The 18314-nt window shown below is 39.0% G+C and overlaps 1 protein-coding gene across 1 annotated transcript in view; it reads right to left on the bottom strand.

The window, feature by feature from the left end:
* Positions 1-7665: 7665 nt before the first annotated feature.
* The window catches only part of LOC121284091 (beta-1,4-galactosyltransferase 3-like), a 52634-nt gene continuing 41985 nt past the window's right edge, over positions 7666-18314 (bottom strand). The window contains exons 3-6 of the mRNA XM_041199158.1: positions 17321-17511; positions 11695-11817; positions 11013-11117; positions 7666-9981 (exon numbers count right to left, since the gene is read on the bottom strand). Of these exons, the coding sequence (XP_041055092.1) occupies positions 9828-9981; positions 11013-11117; positions 11695-11817; positions 17321-17511 (573 nt within the window). The 3' untranslated portion in view covers positions 7666-9827. The remainder of the gene's footprint in view (positions 9982-11012; positions 11118-11694; positions 11818-17320; positions 17512-18314) is intronic.

Below are 18314 nucleotides of genomic sequence, written 5' to 3'. Positions count from 1 at the left end.
GCCTGGCACTTGTGTGGCACTAATATTACTTGCCACATGTCAGCCAAAGCCCGGATGAAGTGCTTCAGTATGAGGAATCGCAAATGGTGATGCACATTGCACAATCATCAGGGAACGTCCCCACTGCTGACCTTATGATGGAAGGAAGGTCATTGATGACGCAGCTGAAGATGGTTGGGGCTAGGACACTACCCTGGGGAAGTGTCAGGATATCAATGCAGATGATTGACCTCCAACAACCACAATTATCTTCATTTGTGCTAGGTATGGCTCCAACCAGCGAAGATTTTCCCTCTGATTCCTATTGACTTCAGTTTTGCTGGGGCACCTTGATGTCACACTTAGTCAAATGCTGCCTTGATGTCAAGGGCAGTCACTCTCATCTCACCTCTGGAGTTCAGCTCTTTTGTCCATGTTCGAACCAAGGCTATAGTGAGATCAGAAGCTGACTGACCCTGGCGGAACCCAAACTGAGCAGGTTATTGCTAAGCAAGTGTTGCTTGATAACACTGTTGATGACCCCTTCCATTACTTTGCCGATGATGGAGAGTAGACTGATGGGACGGTAATTTGCCGGGTTCTATTTGTCCTACCTTTTGTATACAGGACATACCCGGGCAATTTTCTACATTGCCAGGTAGATGCCTGTGTTGTAGCTGTACTGGAACAGCTTGGCTAAGGGCGCAGCATGTTCTGGAGCCCAAGTTTTCAGTACTATTGCTGGAATATTGTCAAGGCCCATCGTCTTTGCAGTAGGCAATGCTTCCAGCCGTTTCTTGATATCAGGTGGAGTGAATCAAATTGACTGAAGATTGGCATCTGTGATGCTGGGGTTCTCTGGAGGAGGCAGAGATGATTCATCCACTTTGCACTTCTGGCTGAAGATTGTTGCAAATGCTTCAGTCTTACGTTTTGCACTGATGTGCTGGGTTCCTCCATCATCGTGGATGGGGATATTTGTGGAACTGCATCCTCCTCCAATGAGCTGCTTAATTGTGCACCACCATTCACAACTGGATGTGGTAGGACTACAGAGCTTAGATCTGATCTGTTGGTTGTGGAACCACTTATCTCTGTCTATCACTTGTTGCTTATAATGTTTGGCATGCAAGTAGGCCTGTGTTGTAACTTCACCAGGTTGACACCTCATTTTTAGGTATACCTGGTGCTGCTCCTGGCATGCCCTTCTGTACTCTTCATTGAACCAGGGTTGATCCCCTGGCTTGGTGGTAATGGCAGAGTGAGGGATATGCTTGGCCATGAGGTCACAGATTGTGGTTAAGTGCAACTCTGCTGCTGTTGATGGCCCACAGCAGCTCATGGTTTCCCAGTCTTATGTTGCTAGATCTGTTCAAAATCTAGTCCATTTAGCACGGTGGTAGTACCACACAACACGATGGAGGGTATCCTCAATGTGAAGACAGGACTTTGTCTCCACAAGAACTGTGTGGTGGTTACTCCTACTGATATTGTCATGGGCAGATGCATCTGTGGTAGGCAGGTTGGTGAGGATGAGGTCAAGTATGTTGTTCCCTCTTGTTGATTCTCTCACCAGTTCCACAGACCCAGTCTAGCAACTATGTCCTTTAGGACTCAGCCAGCTCGGTCTATGGTGATGCTACCAAGCTACTCTTGGTGATGTACATTGAAGTCCCCCATCAGAGTACATTCTGCACCCTAGCCACCCTCAGTGCTTCCTCCAAGCGGTGTTCAACATGGTGGAGTAGTGATTCATCAGCTGAGGTGGGGGCGGTCCGTGGTAATCAGCAGGAGGCTTCCTTGCCCATGTTTGACCTGATGCCATGAGACTTCATGGGGACCAGAGTTGATATTGAGGACACCCAAGGCAACTCAGTCTTGACTGTATACCACTATGAGCCACCCCTGCTGGGTCTGTCCTGCCTGTGGGACATGACCTACCCAGGTATAGTGATGGTGATGTTTGGGACATGATCTATAAGGTACGATTCCATGAGTATGACTGTCAGGCTGTTGCTTGACTAGTCTGAGACAGTCTCCTAATTTTGGCATAAGCCCCTAGATGTTAGTTAGGGCAACTTTGCAGGGTCGACAGGGCTGGGCTTGCCATTGTCGTTTCCGGTGCCTAGGCTGATACCGAGTGGTCCGTCTGCTTTCAGTCCTTTTTAACTGACTTTGTAGCGGTTTGATACAACTGAGTGGCTTGCTAGGCCACTTAAGAGTCAACCACATTACTGCAGATATGGAGTCACATGTAGTAGGCCAGGCCAAATGATGGCAGATTTACTTTCCTAAAGGACATTAGTGAACAAGATGGCCTTTTACAACAAACAAACAAGTTTCATGGTCATTTAGACTTTTAATTCCAGATTTTTATTGAATTCAAATTCCACTATCTGCCATGATGGGATTCGAACCGGGGTCCCCAGAGCATTACCCTGGGTGTCTGGATTACCAGTCCAGTGACAATACCACTATGGCCTGCATCCCCAAAGTTCAATAAGCCATTGTCCACTGTCATTGATCTTGTCCAACTCTATGACTAGGACGCAATGGCCATGAATTTCTGTCTGACCCATCATGTGCATTAAAATCACCCAAGATGAATAACTTCTCACCGTCTGAAATGTGTTCCAGAATTTCACCAAGTCATAGAAATTGTCTTTAAGAGATTGGCACTCAAGTTGCTACATAAGCCCAATGTTCACCAGCCCTCCATCAACACGAGAGAAGAGGCTTTCAGGAGTTGTTACCAGTGGCTGAACTGACTACAATCTGTTGCTGACTGCAAGCCTACACCATGTTTACAGTGGTGTTCTGCACTCTTGCCATACCAACAGGAATCGTTAGCCTTACTCATACAGCCTGTGTTGACGAATTTGGTTTCCGTAGAATGGTGATGTCAACATCAAATTCGCTTAGCTGAATGTCAATCAATGCCACCCTACATTTGCTGTAGGACATGTCATTTTTCATGCCAGGGCACTGTCTTGATGTTTCAGCTTCCAAGCTGGAAAAATGTCTGTTTGTTGGGTACACACTGTCTGCTCGTTGAGATAAAAATCCCTTACTGTCAGAGACCAGAAAAGCAAACATCAGCAGGTCAATCATTAATGGACAAGGGCTGCTAAGCTTGGTGGTTAATGTAATGATCCACTGAGAGGTAAGCACTTGCTCTATGCCAATTGAGCCAGACTTAACATGGGTTACTATCTCCAGTTTTCTCACTGATGAGAACAAGGATGAAGTGACCTCTCCATTAGTTTGCTGCATACCCTAGGCTTGGTTTTAGGAAGTGCAGACTCACCTAACATCTGAACCCTCCTTTCAACCTCATAGGCTAATATCTAGAGGAAAGATAAAAGCTTATACATCAGGGAGCTAGTCAGTTTGAGGAGTGCCAGAAGGCGCTTGCTTGAAGGGATTACCAATCACCTAACAGGCCTCCACTCCAGATATCTTGTTAGATTTACTCCCTTAGCCTGTACTTCTCCTGATATTATTAAAGGCAGTGTCTGGGCCACTACCTCATCATTCTTCAGATTCAGCTGCCTCTAGGCAGTTCCAGTGCTGAATAGTGTTGCCCAGGTGCAAGAGGCCATGTTCCCTCCTGCAATGACCCAGCACCACACCCCTGACAACCTCTGTGCAAAACTTCATCAATAAAATCCCCACCTCAGCGCTAGACCAAAATTATCCAAATACTTTTTACACTAACTATTTCCCCCTCCCTCCTTTGGCTCTCAGGCTTCTGCTTATCCCAATCCTGCACTAGGCCACTAGCCTCCCCACTCTTAGAAACAAGGCCTAGCTCTGCCACCAGCTAATCATCAAATCTGATCCATTTCTTCTTCCCCCACCCCGCCCCCCCCGCAACCCCATAGCAAAAAAGGACCTGCTGTTATGGATCCTGCTCCAACTTGGCTAATTTTAAATGCACCAGACTATGGTGCAGTTGGTCTCAATACTACAGGGAGGGAAGGAAAAAAATATCAGCACTCCATTCCCAATTTCTATCCAGTGACTCCAGCTAAGCAGAGCATCAACAGAAAGTGCTTTCATGTAGCAATTTGAAATTGATGTTCAGCATAACCTTGCTATAATTTACCTAGTCAGGGATCCCTCTATTTTTCTTCTTGTTGGATGTAGAACTCAAACTATCTGCATGTCTTACTTGTGAACTTCAAAACGATGTGAACATCCCAATTTGGGAGGCATCTCCTCTGTAGCGTTGTTTCCTTAAGGTCTTCCCAGAATTTATTTCATCCCCAAATTTCTCATCATGTATTCTCAATTTTTTTCATTTTCCCCAGGGCCCTCCTACATCATTTACAAATATATGCCCAACACACAATACATCATTCCGATTAAAGTTACAATCCAGAGAAAAAGACAAGTTGAAAAATGCTTTACAGATTTTATTCTTAAATGTAAGAACAGGATCCAGAAGCACATACACACACTGCAGCTGAATGTCCTTGGGGAAGGCAGAAAGCACAATGACTTAAAAAAAATACTGGGAATAGTGTTAGATTGTCAAGTTCAAATAATTTTTTAAAAAATCATTAAGAGCAACTTTCACATTGTAAAAGCCAGGGCAACAAAGTTCAATACAAGGTTTCCCAAACAGCACTTGAACACATTTACAGTAAATGAAAAATCAAGTAACCTGTATTTAAAAAATGGGATTATTTCCTGTGACCAAAGAAAAACAAATGCTTCAGTGATCCAGACACAGCAACTCAATTGCAAGCACCACTGACAGTTTGAGACATCTAATGGTACTAACAATTGTTAATATTGACCATTCTGTGCATCTAGCATTTTAGATTTTTTTTAAAAAATAGCTAATACTTAAATGGCATTAGATGTACTAAGTTAGTAAATTAACACATGTAAAAGCAAGCTGTATTTGCAGCTTTGTATACAGTAGCATTTGCTTTCAAACACTGTAGAATATTAATCGTCAGCCTGGTTTCACTACTCCCCTACTATGCACTTCAATAAATATAACTAGCTCAATATGTAATTTCAATCTTGTACATCCTTTCACTGAATTACATCAGGAACAATACCAAAAATTAAAACTATATACATGGATAATTATGTACATTGCAGAAAATTAAACAAACTGAATATATTCACATTTGTGCTTCCAAATTTTTATCAAATCTAATACAACTTGACTTAACTTACACACAGGAAAAGCAAACATTTACAAAAGGAGGATACCAGAAAACATATTACAAGAATTTGAATTACTAATTCTACATAACTACCAAAAAGCAATATTACATTGAAGTCTAAAATAGTTTAAAATTGAATCAACCAATTATACTGATTGATGGGAGATTATTTTCATTAACAAGAACCTATTTTCTCATGGCTTGGGTCTAATACAATAAATAAAATTGATTCTGATCTTATAACACTTAATCAAAAGCAGAATGTATAGCACTTCAATTGTCTGTAAAATATGAATGTTACAATGAGACTTATTTACATCTACTGAAAAAATATCAAAAATATTATGCATTCTATTACATAAGACCAGGTAATTGGGATAAATTTGTGCTGCACACAGGGATCAGCAATAGCATAAATCTTAGCATAAAGTCAATTTTTAATAAATCATATTTCCAATTACTGTAAAAAATCCCATACAGGTTATATAATAACCTGCTGTGGGCATCAGCTGCTAACAAACTTCATCTTTTAAGCAAAGACATGACTACTGCTTGTATCAAAAGGATTCTAAGTGTAGATTTTCACAGCAACATTTGAAGCAGTTAGGCCATTTTCAAAAAAGAACAAGGTTAAGTTAGTGTGCACAATTCCCACTTTGTGCATACATATTGGCAAAACAATGCATGCTGGAAATGAACAGGCCAGTCAGCATGTGAAATTGGTCAATGATAAAAAGAACCCGCCCAAAACTTCAATTCGCTTTCAGATGTGTTTTCCTAGCATTTTTGTTTTATTTGAAACATGGTACTTAGTAAGTATAACATGCTTGGGTCACGTAATTTTGAACCTAAATTCCCAAAGCTTTCCACCACCGGGTTTTCTTCAGAGAGTAGTAGAAGCAGGGTCATTGAATATATTCAAGGTGGGGGGGGCATTCAACAAAGCGGAGTTAAGGTCTGTCAGCCATAATCTTACAAAATAGCGGAACAGGCTCATGGGGCCAAAAGGCCTACTCCTGCTTCTATTTTATAGGTTCTTAGTCTTATTCCAGGAACTATTGTAGACTATTTGAATAAAATTAATTGTTATAATAGAATTGTTCACTAATCATTGTATCATACATCTACCAAATGGGAAATTAGGTGGGTTATGATATTTGCTCTCGTGACAATGTTCACCACCACCCCCTCCCAAAGCCAACAAATAAACAGGTCTCTTGAAATTCCTTGCATTTAGAGTGATTTAATTTGTGTATTGCTGAGAGAGACAGACAGACACACACATTCTTTTGAAGCTTTTCACAATGACAGATGCAAGAATGCCAAATTTCAGAGGGAGCAACAATTTATACTACTCAAGAAAACGGTGCTACTTGGTTGGCAAGTTGACTCCAATTGGACAAGACATTGCCATAGAGAACGCACCAGGGAACAACTGACCCCCACACTTTTGATTAATTCAAAAGCGCAATTCCTGAACCCGTTGCTTTTGCCTGTAGAGACAGATCATTGTGTATCAACATATATAGCTTCTAGCAAGGATAATTAAGTTACATTGCAAGCCTGACTAATAATCTTAAATTGGTTGTTAGTATAATTCTTGGCACACTCGGGATTGTTCAGCAAGTGCTGCCAAATCGCTTGACGGCAACACCCAGTTTGTGTAAAACAGGGCCCAAGCTATTTCCTCACTGTGCAAGCTTGATGCTGAAATAGGGCACAAAGTTATCCTGCAGGACAATGGCTACCACAAACAAATCATTGCTTGCTATGTATTGCATAGATTAACGAATGGGGTTAAGGCCACCACTTTCAGACCTAAAAAGTGACTAGTCTACCTCAAAAATAGATAGCTCAAAACTGAGCATCAGGTGAAGCTACCTGTTTTATCCTGCTCCTATGCAGTACCAACGCAAGTGGCATTTTCCACCAGCAGTAGGCTGCCGTTAAGCCAAAATGATGTTCTGCCCACTACACAAATTGAGTACTTTGAATATTAATTTCAGTGCCGGTGAGATGTCAGGTACATAGGCCATATTTCCCAATGACTGGCAGATCACATCAAACAGCACGTCCCTTCAGCTGTTAGCAATAGGCAGAGCACTGACTGCACTTAACCTGTGTTTGCAAAACTCAGGACGTAAGGTCTAACGCTAGATGTGGTTCTGAGATTGGACAGCACTTGCTGAACAATCCCAATTGTGCCAAGAATTACACTAACAACCAATTTAACATTACTAGTCAGGCTCGCAATGTAACTTACTTGTGCTTGCTAGAAGCTATGTATGTTCATACACAGTCATCTGTCCACTGCAGGCAAAAGCGAAGGGTTCAGGAACTGCGCTTTTGAATTAAATAAAAGTGTGGGGGTCAGTTGTTTGCTGGTGCATTCTCCGTGGCAATGCCTTGTCCAATTGGAGTCGGCTTAACAATCAGCACCCTTTTCTCATGCAGTATAAATTGTTGCTCCCTTTGAAATTTGCCATTTTTGCATCTGTCCTGATGAATGCAAGATGAAAAGCTTTGACAGCATGTCTCTTTTTTCTCAGCATTACTCAAGTTCTGTACTACCACATAAATAGATGCAATTTTTGCTTGCATGAAGTATTATAGAAAAGGCACACAATCTCAGTTTATAAAGGGTATCCAGACCTTAAGGGTAGAAAGGAGGATGGTACCAGTTTAGTTATCTGATGGGGCACAAAAGAAGCTGGCACTCTTTTCCTTCCAGCAGCAGGTTAAGGAGAAATTTAAGTTCAAAATTGGGGGTTTTTCATTGATTGCATGAGGAGAAACTGTTTCCAGTGACAGGAGTCAGCAATCAGATGACACAGATTTAAGACAGATGGCAAAAAAACATAGATGAGAATTATTTTACTCAGCAAGTTATGATAAGGAATGCATACATCAGGTTCAATAATGAATTGAACCTCATACTGAAAAATTTTTAAAAATTGCAGCGTTTTGGGGAAAAATCAGTGCAATAGGACTGATCAATAGTTCTTCCAAATAGTGAGAACAGGCACAGTGGGCTGAAAGGTCCCTTTGTGCTGTATCATTCTTTAATTTGTCTCAAAAGCACAATAGTTACAATACAGGTCTTGAGATCAATTGTGGGTGAGACATGTTTGTAATATCAAGTGGTCAATCATTTTAGCTATTTTCAGCTTTCACATATAAACTGAAAGCGTTAAGAAGTTTAGCACAACAGAAATGGTCATACTATTGCATTAAAATCAATTCTGTGCAGGAAAATGAGTACTTAATGAAACTCAAACTATGTGATTTTAAATCAGGTGTCACATTTAGTCTGTGCATGATAGCACATGGAGTGTGTTGGGACATGTGATCAGCTCATTCCAGAGTTCTTGATCTCAGCCATTTTGCTAGCATAAGTCAGGTTTTGCACAAGGAAAGAGATCAAGGGGAAGATCAGCAGGGCTGTTGTTATTGAATAATATTGGTACACCCTTGAAGGCCAGGCAGGTAGCACAGTCAGTTGTTGCATGACAAGATCAGGATACTGTAAGAACATTGGCATAACGCATCAAACCATTTTTAAAAAAACAATAAAAAATGAGACAATTGAAATTGGGGAAAAATTTTGGGGGTGGGAAGGAGAGGGTCTTTGGTAAGCAAGAAGGTTGACCTCCAAGACTACAAATATTAACCCCAAAAGAACTCAACACAAAATAAAAATGGTGACTAGGATTATTCTAGCACTATAAAAATTGTATTCAGCACAAAGTTCTATTTAATAGCTCACTGAAAAAGTGAACAGTAGAAACCACAAATTACATGCTTAATATACTTGCATAGACACAGCATTCAGATTTAAATTGATGGGTGACATAAATGCAAGCAAAATGTGTCACAGCTACCAAAGCAGCCCCTTGCCTTTTAAAAAAACAGTAATTGTAGAACGAAACATCCATAGAACAAGGTGGTAGTAAATTAACTAATTGGCGGCAATGCCTCCATAGCGCAAACAAGACTATGCTGGTAAATGTGCAGGTTTGAGCATATTTAGTATATTGAACAAGTATAATCAATTTTAGCTGTATGAGTAAATTGCAACAATAAATAGTTTATTTCATTAGATTGTAGCAGAATCACAAGCCGAAAGGTAGACCTGATGCAATTTTTTAATATAGGCAATTAGAGCTTAAACAGAACTGTATGGAGCTGTACAGAATATTCTTGAAGTGTAAATTTATTAACTGCCTTTGGTTCTCTAAATTTTCACTAGATGCAACACAGGCACCAATTATCAAGTCAACCATGCATGTTGCCAAGGGTTTAAGAGTATAAAAATAACCCATTTAAAAGGCCTTATTCCACATACCATGATCTAGGTTCTTAAATTTCATAGTATTTTGTAACCAGTAATGTCTAAGCAACAAATGGAAAGAAACAGTAATCTTTCCACCCACATTGTCCTAGTCACTCAAGAATACAGAAGTGTGAAAATTCTGAAAATCTTACTTCAGAGACAATTTGTTCAAGAGTAATAGATGGCAGTAGGTAGGTCATCTCTTTGCATTTCTGATGGAGTTCTTAGATTGTAGTTTCCTTTGGATTTTCTTGAACCTGTATTTGCAATAGTGCCCGTTAAGACAACATCTTTAACCATATTATTGGCTTTTAAGGGACAGACATTTGTTAATTAGCTTTGGCCTGTACGTTTGGACTGTTCCCAAAGTCCACAGTGATGTTGGTGTACAAAGGAAGCTCCTCCTTTTGAAGCAAATTGTAGTCTATAGAATTCATCCCATCAGATCGCCATGACCGGGATACCTTTACTACCATGTCAAATCTGTTAAGTAATCAGATTCAAGTTTTATTGAACACAGTGGATATCAAATTGGATATCAAAAGTAAAACATTCTGCCTTCTCTCCCAAAAGTCTCTTTTAAATTGGGTATTTTCCTTTTAGCAGTTGTCACTTCACTATTCACAAATGCTTAAATGAAAATGCAAACTCTTCCCAGAGCTCTGTTAACTATATCAATTCATGGCGGTATGTCTGAATTATTAATAGAACTTGCAAGCAGGTCCTTTCCCAAACAGGAAGTCATCAATTTTATCGGTTCATAATCCTTTTAAATCTAAATCCAAACTCAGTAGTCCTTTGTTGATGAGCAAAAGATCGCTTGTGCTTTATTTGTTCAAGAATTTTCTTTAAAATAGAGGTCATCAGTTTTTAAATAGAAGACAACTTTTGAGTCCAGCCTGAAGGGTTTGCAAAATCTCACTGTTGCTACCCAAAATGTTTTAAAGAGGGACAAGAGAACTGAAAGTTAGAAACAGACTTGTGGTTGCCAATGTGAAAGGAAAGATGAAAATGAGTGATTTTTTTGTTTCTCTGCTCATATGACTACAATAAATCATAGCCTCTTCAACTGGGTGCAAAATGCACCATGTGTTTTTGATGCAATATTATGACAAGTTACAGCTGATGGAAAATGTTCTCAGAGCAAAGGTACCGAGTAAAATATTAAGTCACTTTAAATACTTTAACCTAAACTACACGCATACATTTTTGCTTCTCCTCTCTGTCCTCTGCCCCAGCAGATTGCTAGTTTATGCCCATCTGCACCCAGTGCTAATACCTTCCTTCAAATGACTAACTAAACAGGTACTTAAACTGAAAAAATCAATATTCAAAAATTAACCAACTAAAAAAATCAATATGACACTGCTTGTCAAAAAGAGTAAATTAATGTATTTTGTATCTCAATCTTTTAAATGCTACAGTCACAGATGATCTAAAACTCCAGTATTTTTTAAACTTGGGGTTATTACACTGAAGCTTGGCTCATAACTTAAAACCACTTCTGAAAGTACCTTTTTTCATTTTTTTCATTACCCACATCCATACTGTGAGAGATCATTTTGTAATGTCCAAGTGAGAGGGGAGTTCGAATTATCTTCATTCCTGCTAAATAAATTCTAAATAAAAAGTTGAAAAAATTAAGATTTATTTACACAAGTTTTTAAAAAGCTAATCAATCTTAAATGGATCCTACTGCATGACCAAACTAATTATTGGCAGCCTTTAGGCCAGGTGTGTCCATAATTTTTGCTTTTCAGAGTTTTGGGGGGTATATATGAAATTTTATAATGCCCACAACGTTTAAGTCATCATTCCCATTAATTTCCATGAATATCAGCAGTTTGAGATAAAGATACTGATGTTCCGATTTAGGGTTTAATTACCAAAGTGACAACAGTGCCAAGAACATCCTTAGCAAACCCCCTAAACCAATAAAATCTAAAAGAAAACAAACATGAACCATTAGTGCAGAAAAAACAATATCAGCTGGACTTCATGGACCAGACTGTCAATGGTCATTAGCTGTTTGCACATCATAGACCACATCTTGCCCTGAGGTTCCATTTAACTATTTGTTAATCTCGAATTCAAATCTATGTCCTAATGATCATGACAGGAGTACAAACTTTATAAAAAGTAAGCCATGCAAGATTAACAAATATTTTATAGCCAAGTTTAATGAACAAGTCCTACCTAGCAGAAATGTCATCATCTTCTCCACCCCAACCCCAGTATGTATTTGGGAAGCCATTAATCCTCAAGTACTGATCAGGAGTCAAGGCTGAAACACCACCAAAATACATCTTATACGGTAGCCTAGAAAGAACACAAACATATGCATCACTTGGGGAAAAAGTTAAAACTTCAAATTAAGTTGAAATCCATGTCTATCATTTCAGTTAAGGTACATAGTATACTTTACAGGTCTCCTATAGTTCAACCAACATGCAGCATTCAAATCATATGTGCATTGTGCACCTAAAAAATGCAAAGTAATTTAATCATTTGTGATGAGTTTTGTTAAATGATTCAATAGAGTGTAGCACCTCAAAGTTACAGCCAGTCACTGTGGTGCTGGCAATGTTAGTTACAGTCTCCAAGGGATGGAGATTATGCACATGTACTAGCAATTGACAATAGTGGAGAAGGCGGATTGTTGTGGAATCAGTGCTGGCCAACAGAAATCACTGACTAGCCACAGATGTTCCTGTGGCAACACCATTTTATCCACATGCACAAATTTTACTCAAAAACCATGAACAGATAAATACACTTTATATGGTCCTGATAGCTTGCATTCCAGGATGCTAAAGGAAGTGGGAGTAGAGATGGTGGAAGGGCTTACCATATCTAGGAACATTTGGAAAGTTATGGAAGAATTGGAGACTAGCAAATGTGACACTTATTCAAGAAAGGGTGCAAGGATATTATTACTAACTACAGGTCAGTCAGTTTAACTTCAGTTTTGGATAAGGTTGTAGAAACAATAACCAGGGGAAAATATGAATAGGCACTTGGAGGGGTTTGAGTAATTGAGGGCCAGCACAGACTAATCAAATTTATTTTTTTGATCATGTATAGAGCAATGAAGGGAAAGCAATGGATGTTGTGCATATGGATTTTAAGTGTTTGACAAAAGGCTGGTTAACAAAATTGAGACTCATTGAATTGGATGGTAAATATCAACTCGGATAAAAAACAATATGTCTGTAAATAGAGTCAAGGAAAATGGTTGTTTTTTCAGATTGGAGGATGGTAGTGGTGTTTGCCAAGGTTCAGTACTAGGACCACTGTTATTTTATTTGACATATAACTTGGATAGTGGAACATGGTAAAATTTCAAAATTTGTTGACAATACCAAACTTGGAGGTGTGGCAGTGAGGATGCCAATTGACAACAACAGAACATAGGCCAGCAGAATGGGCAGACAAGTGGGAGATGTAATTTTATAGAGGAGTGCAATTTGGCAGAAGAACAGTAAGACACAATATAAATTAAATGGCACAGACTATACAGAAATTGAGGGACCTAGGGGTTCAAGTGTATAGATCTTTTAAAGTGGCAGGACATATTGTGTGTGTGGTTAGCAAAACGTATGGGACCTTGGGCTTCAAAACTGGAGGCATCGAGTACAAAAGCAGGGAAGTTATGCTGAATCTTTATGAAGCTTTAGGTAGGCCACAACTGGAGTGGTGTGTCCTGTTCTGGTGACTGCACTTTAGGAATGACATGAGGGTCCTTGAAAAGATGCCGAGATTTACCAGAATTGCTCAGGGGATGAGGGATTTTAACTAAAGTTAGGTTGAAGAAGCTGGGGATATTTCTCTTGGAACAGGGAGATTGAGGTGAGATTGTGACAGGTTTAGATAAGGTAAACAAAGAAAAGCTGTTCCCATTAGCTTACTTTACAAGAACTTGGGGGACACAGATTTAAGATTTTGGGCAAGAGATGTAGCAGGATAGGAGGAAGCAGTTTTATGCCACAAATGGTGGTGTGCTGGAACTCATCATCTACGAGGGTGGTGGAAGTGGAGATGGTGAATGATTTCAAAAGGCAATTAGATCAGCACTTGGGCCTGAGATAAATAAAGTTGTAGGACAATGAAATAAAGCTGGGAAATAGGGCTGACTGGATTGTTCTATAGTGCTGGCACCGACGTAAATGGGCCAAATGGCTTCCTTCTGTGCCATAATGACTCTTACATAAAATGCACAGCACAAACAGCTCATTCAGCCTAAATAGTTCATAGTCCACATGAACCTCTTCCCATCCTTCATCTAATCCTATTTTTTTCCTTCATGTTTATCTAGTTTCTCCTTTAATGCACATAAGCAAGTTATCTCTACTATTCCTTGTGGTAGCGGTTGGATAAAGGAATTTCTTCTGAATTCCCTAATGGATTTGTTAGTAAATGTCATATTTATGGCCCCCAGTCATCCACAGTGGAAATATCTTCTGTTTGCCCTATCAAACCTTTTCATAATCTTAAGGACTTCCCAGGTCACCCTTCTGTCTTCCTTTTTCCAGATGGGAAAAAAAAAGAGCCCCACATCTTGTTCAATTTTTTCTGGTGATTACAACCCCTGTTCTGGTATCACTCTTGTAATTCTTTTTTTGCACCTTTTTCCAGTACCTTTATACCATGAAGTATGCACTGTGCTGGTATCCAAGTGTGGTTTAACCAAGGTTCTATAACAAGTTTAATGTAACTTCACTGCTATTCAAATCTATCCCTGTAGAAGTGAACCCCAGTGCTTTGTTTACTTTTGTTTAGGCATTTTAACCCCGTGTCACTAGTTTGTGTGTATTTGTATCCTACATCCGTGTTCCTCTAACCTATTTTCAAAAGGAGTATGTGGGATCGGTTTCCTCCTACAAAAATGCATGACCTCACTTAAACTATATTGAACTTTATTTCCACTCGTTCATGTATATATTTACATGAAATATCTATTACCAATCAGTGCAAAACTTTGCAGTCTCTTTCAGAAGTTGCGAGTTATGGAATAAATTTATCCAACGCAAAAGAGGAAACTTTTAACTCCCAAGAGTACGTGCTTGGGTCATCAATGTGCTATAAACAAGAAAAATTAAGCGCAATCGCAACCCAGCTCCAGACACCTGAAGTCTCCTAGAAGGTGTCCTGCTAGGCATGATGGTTACACATTACTAGTGACTGTGAAACTCTCAGCCACCTGATTTTTTGCCCTTGGTTCCTTCTCGGACACTACTAGAAACAGAATAGTTCATATTTGTTGCATATAAATGCATTAGCCAGGTGACTGGTTGATTGTTTACCAGGGTTAGGACTTAAGTAAACTTCCCATACAATGACAATCCCTAGAATGAGCAGATACTCAATCAGCTCTGGCTGGCTTCCCACAAGCAAAGGATACCATCAATTGCACAATGGAACACCTGGCAATGCAAGGAAAATCACAGCAGCCAAGAATTTTTAAAAAATCAGTCACAAGGGATATTCAATTAATGTGCAGCTTCTGTACAACAGCAAGAGACTTTTACAGGTGTTCACCATGTATCCTAGCAGCTGTCCAGCATTCAAGACTTTTTTCTTCCAGAAAGCAGACTTGTGGGCTAGCAGTTAGGAGACCGGGGTAAAACCTCCTTCAAACTTAATTCATAACATGTGAGGAATCCCAGTGAGATGCAGAAGCACTATTAAAAGTCACATGACCACTCGGCACATGATGGAGCACGCCAGAATGTTGAATGTGCACTTCAGGCCTTCAGGAGCCACGACTAGTCCAGAAAGACCCTTCAGTATTCACCAGCAAGGGCATCCAGATTTAAATGCATGCTATGTCCAGCACAATATTGTCTACTACTTACAATCATTGTCTGCTGCACAAAGACCATCAGGCATTGTCAAAGGGGAAGAACAAGGATTAGGAAGATGGAGCACCCATTTCCAGACCAGCTGCTTAAATTTTTCCCTTCGATATCCTCATAGCTAGAAGACTCAATTAATTATTTGACTGGAACGAACAAACAAATGAAAGCTAGTATCCTGTATTCATTTTACCACCCTCCCCACTCCACCTTCACCTCACTGGACTAAATATGAAACAGTCCTTCAACCATGCAAATATCTATTTGTTCCCATCATGAATCAAATTAAAGGGCAAGCTAACATTCAGGATGCAATCATGGGCAAGATGTGGAAGTCGTGCCAATAGGTACATTTTGTGGCATTGTAATAAAAGGAAGCATCATAACATTTTGTCAAACACCCATGTGCTGTCAAGGCTCTAAGTCCAAAATTCCCTCCCTAAACCTCTCTGCTTCTCTATCCTCCTTTAAGATGCTCCTTAAAACCTACTTCTGATGAAGCTTTTGATCATCTGGCCTAATATCTCCTTACATGGCTCAGTTTCAAGTTGTGTATCAGAATGTTTCAGGATGTCTTACCCTTGGTGAATTACAATTGCTTTAACTTGAGCTTCCTACCACTACGTGATGCATCCCATGTGGCTTGAACAGAGGTAGAGATAGACTTTTCAAACGCTTGAGAGCCAGAAACTCAGCAGGTCTGACAGCATCGGCGGAGAAGAAAAGAGTTGACGTTTTGAGTCCTCATGACCCTTCAACATTTCTGTTTAATGTTTGCTTTTCAAAGCTGGTTATGCATTTACAAACACAATTCTGTTAAAAGAACCTGTTCACAGGCCATTGTACTGATTATTTGATTATAATGAAGCTCATGGAAAAGAGTAAAAAGGATGTCCAGTGTCCTTACTTTCCTTGTAATTGCATCACTGCAGGCGATTTACAAAAGGTCTCCTGCACAAGCTTGAAAGTATTGACAGGCTAGACTGGGGAACTCCTATCATAACTTCTAAGACACCATATGTTAGTTACCCAAAGGAGGAAAAAAAATGCTATCATTGCAGACAAACGTATATACAGAAATAATTCTTACCACGTCAGATACAGAAAAAGGAAAATCTGAGACAATAAAATAACCTAAACTTGGTAGACCTTTAAGATTGTTGACACCATGCTGAAAACCTACCAAACGTAAACCATAAAAGTAACGTTCAATTTTGAAGATTGCAATTTTAAATTGAATCTAGCTAAAGCTGAGTTGGGTGTTAATTTGAGCTAACACAGTGCTATTGTAATTCCAAAGTCAATCCCAGTTTGCGGTGATTATGTTGATGTTCACAATCTTGGCTACAAATAAGTGGTAGAATTACGCAGTTAGTCATTTGATGGTACAGAACTCGAGTATTGCTGAAAAAAAGACATGCTATCAAAGTTTTTCATTGTGCAAGACTATAAGCTTTGATAGCATGTCTCTTTTTTCAACAATAAAGCAATGGTTGGTAATACATCATCTTTTCAGACCTCGATACCTTTCAAGTGAGTCATGTGTTCAGTGTGGTAGTTTTAAAAGCAGTCCTGTACTACCAGTTACATCCTCTGCTGGTGGGAAAACTGCCTCTGGATTTTTTTTAAATAAATTAGATTATGGGGGAAACACTAAAACCAAATCAGACATAATAGAAGATAAAATCATGATTCATTATTCCTAATATAAACGTAATTGGAAGGAAGAAAGCCCCTATGGATGTGTTTTCTGAAGCTAAGGAATACAAGCTCAAATCCGGATTAATGAAATATACATAGCTTCAGATATTAAATACTTTGTGTAATTTAGTTGCACAAGTGCAATGTTTGCATTGAAAGAATTCTTATATTAGTGTCAGTCAGCATAGTGCTTAGTTAACATTCTAAAATATATCAGAATATGAAACTAAAGCCACTATAACTAATTAATTTTGCATTTTCAATACCTGTACTTGAATTTATTCATTGCGCTGGATACATGCTTGGGGTATTTCTCATTGCAGATGTACAGATTGTAATCGTTCTCTGGAATAAGGTCAACATCATGTAGAAATAGGCAGTCCCAGTCTTCATCCTTTAATGCTTCCCTCACGCCAACATTAAGTAGCTTTGCCCTATTAAAGGTACGGTTTCCAGTCTGATGACAAAATAATTCGCATTTTATTTAAAAATAAGACATTTAAAACATTGCATTCAGTATCCATTTACATGTTCACATACCAGAAATGGCTCATTATAAATAGATTAGTATATGCATTGCAATTTAGTACAGTTATTTAGAATTAAAAAATTCAGTCTTGGATTGGGCAAAAAAATACAAGTTATTAAAATGCATCAAATTTCATTGTAAATCAATTTCCACACACATTTTCCAGTAACTAAAAAAAACTATTTTATGTTGAGATCAAGTTGTTTCCATTGCTACCTTTAACAAGATTGAAGGCAGTGTCTAGAAAATTAACAATGTGAATTTAAAATAAGTTAGCTACAGATTGGAATTAACAATGAGAAGGCACAAATTAGAAAAGCAACTATTCAGCACGTTTTCTTAGTTTAAAAAAATTAAACATTAAGCCTTTGGAATTTGTGGTAATGAACAGCACCAATGCTAAACATGAGGCAAAACATGTATTCAGTTGTCTTTGTCATTGAGTTGAAAGCAGTTGTGGTGGATGGGTGGAGGGGGGTTGGGATGAATAAGGGGTGAAGTTGCAGCCATTAATTTTGAGGTTTTTCAAACATTTGAAACGTTATCAAAGTTCTGAATAGTCATATTGGATTCTAAATTTTAACTGTTTCTCTCTTCACAGATGCTGCCAGTTTTTGTTCGCCAGCATCTGTGATGTTTTGCTTTATTACACTGTTACCTCTCCAGTCCTGAATGCTTGGGACCAAGTCATTTTCCAATTTTGGAATTTTCTGGATTATAGAACAATGTTA

Source organism: Carcharodon carcharias, chromosome 11 (genome assembly GCF_017639515.1).
Source record: "Carcharodon carcharias isolate sCarCar2 chromosome 11, sCarCar2.pri, whole genome shotgun sequence".
Taxonomy (NCBI): Eukaryota; Metazoa; Chordata; class Chondrichthyes; order Lamniformes; family Lamnidae; genus Carcharodon; species Carcharodon carcharias.
Note: the sequence above shows the minus strand (reverse complement) of the source record. Positions and strands in the feature narration are given on the sequence as shown.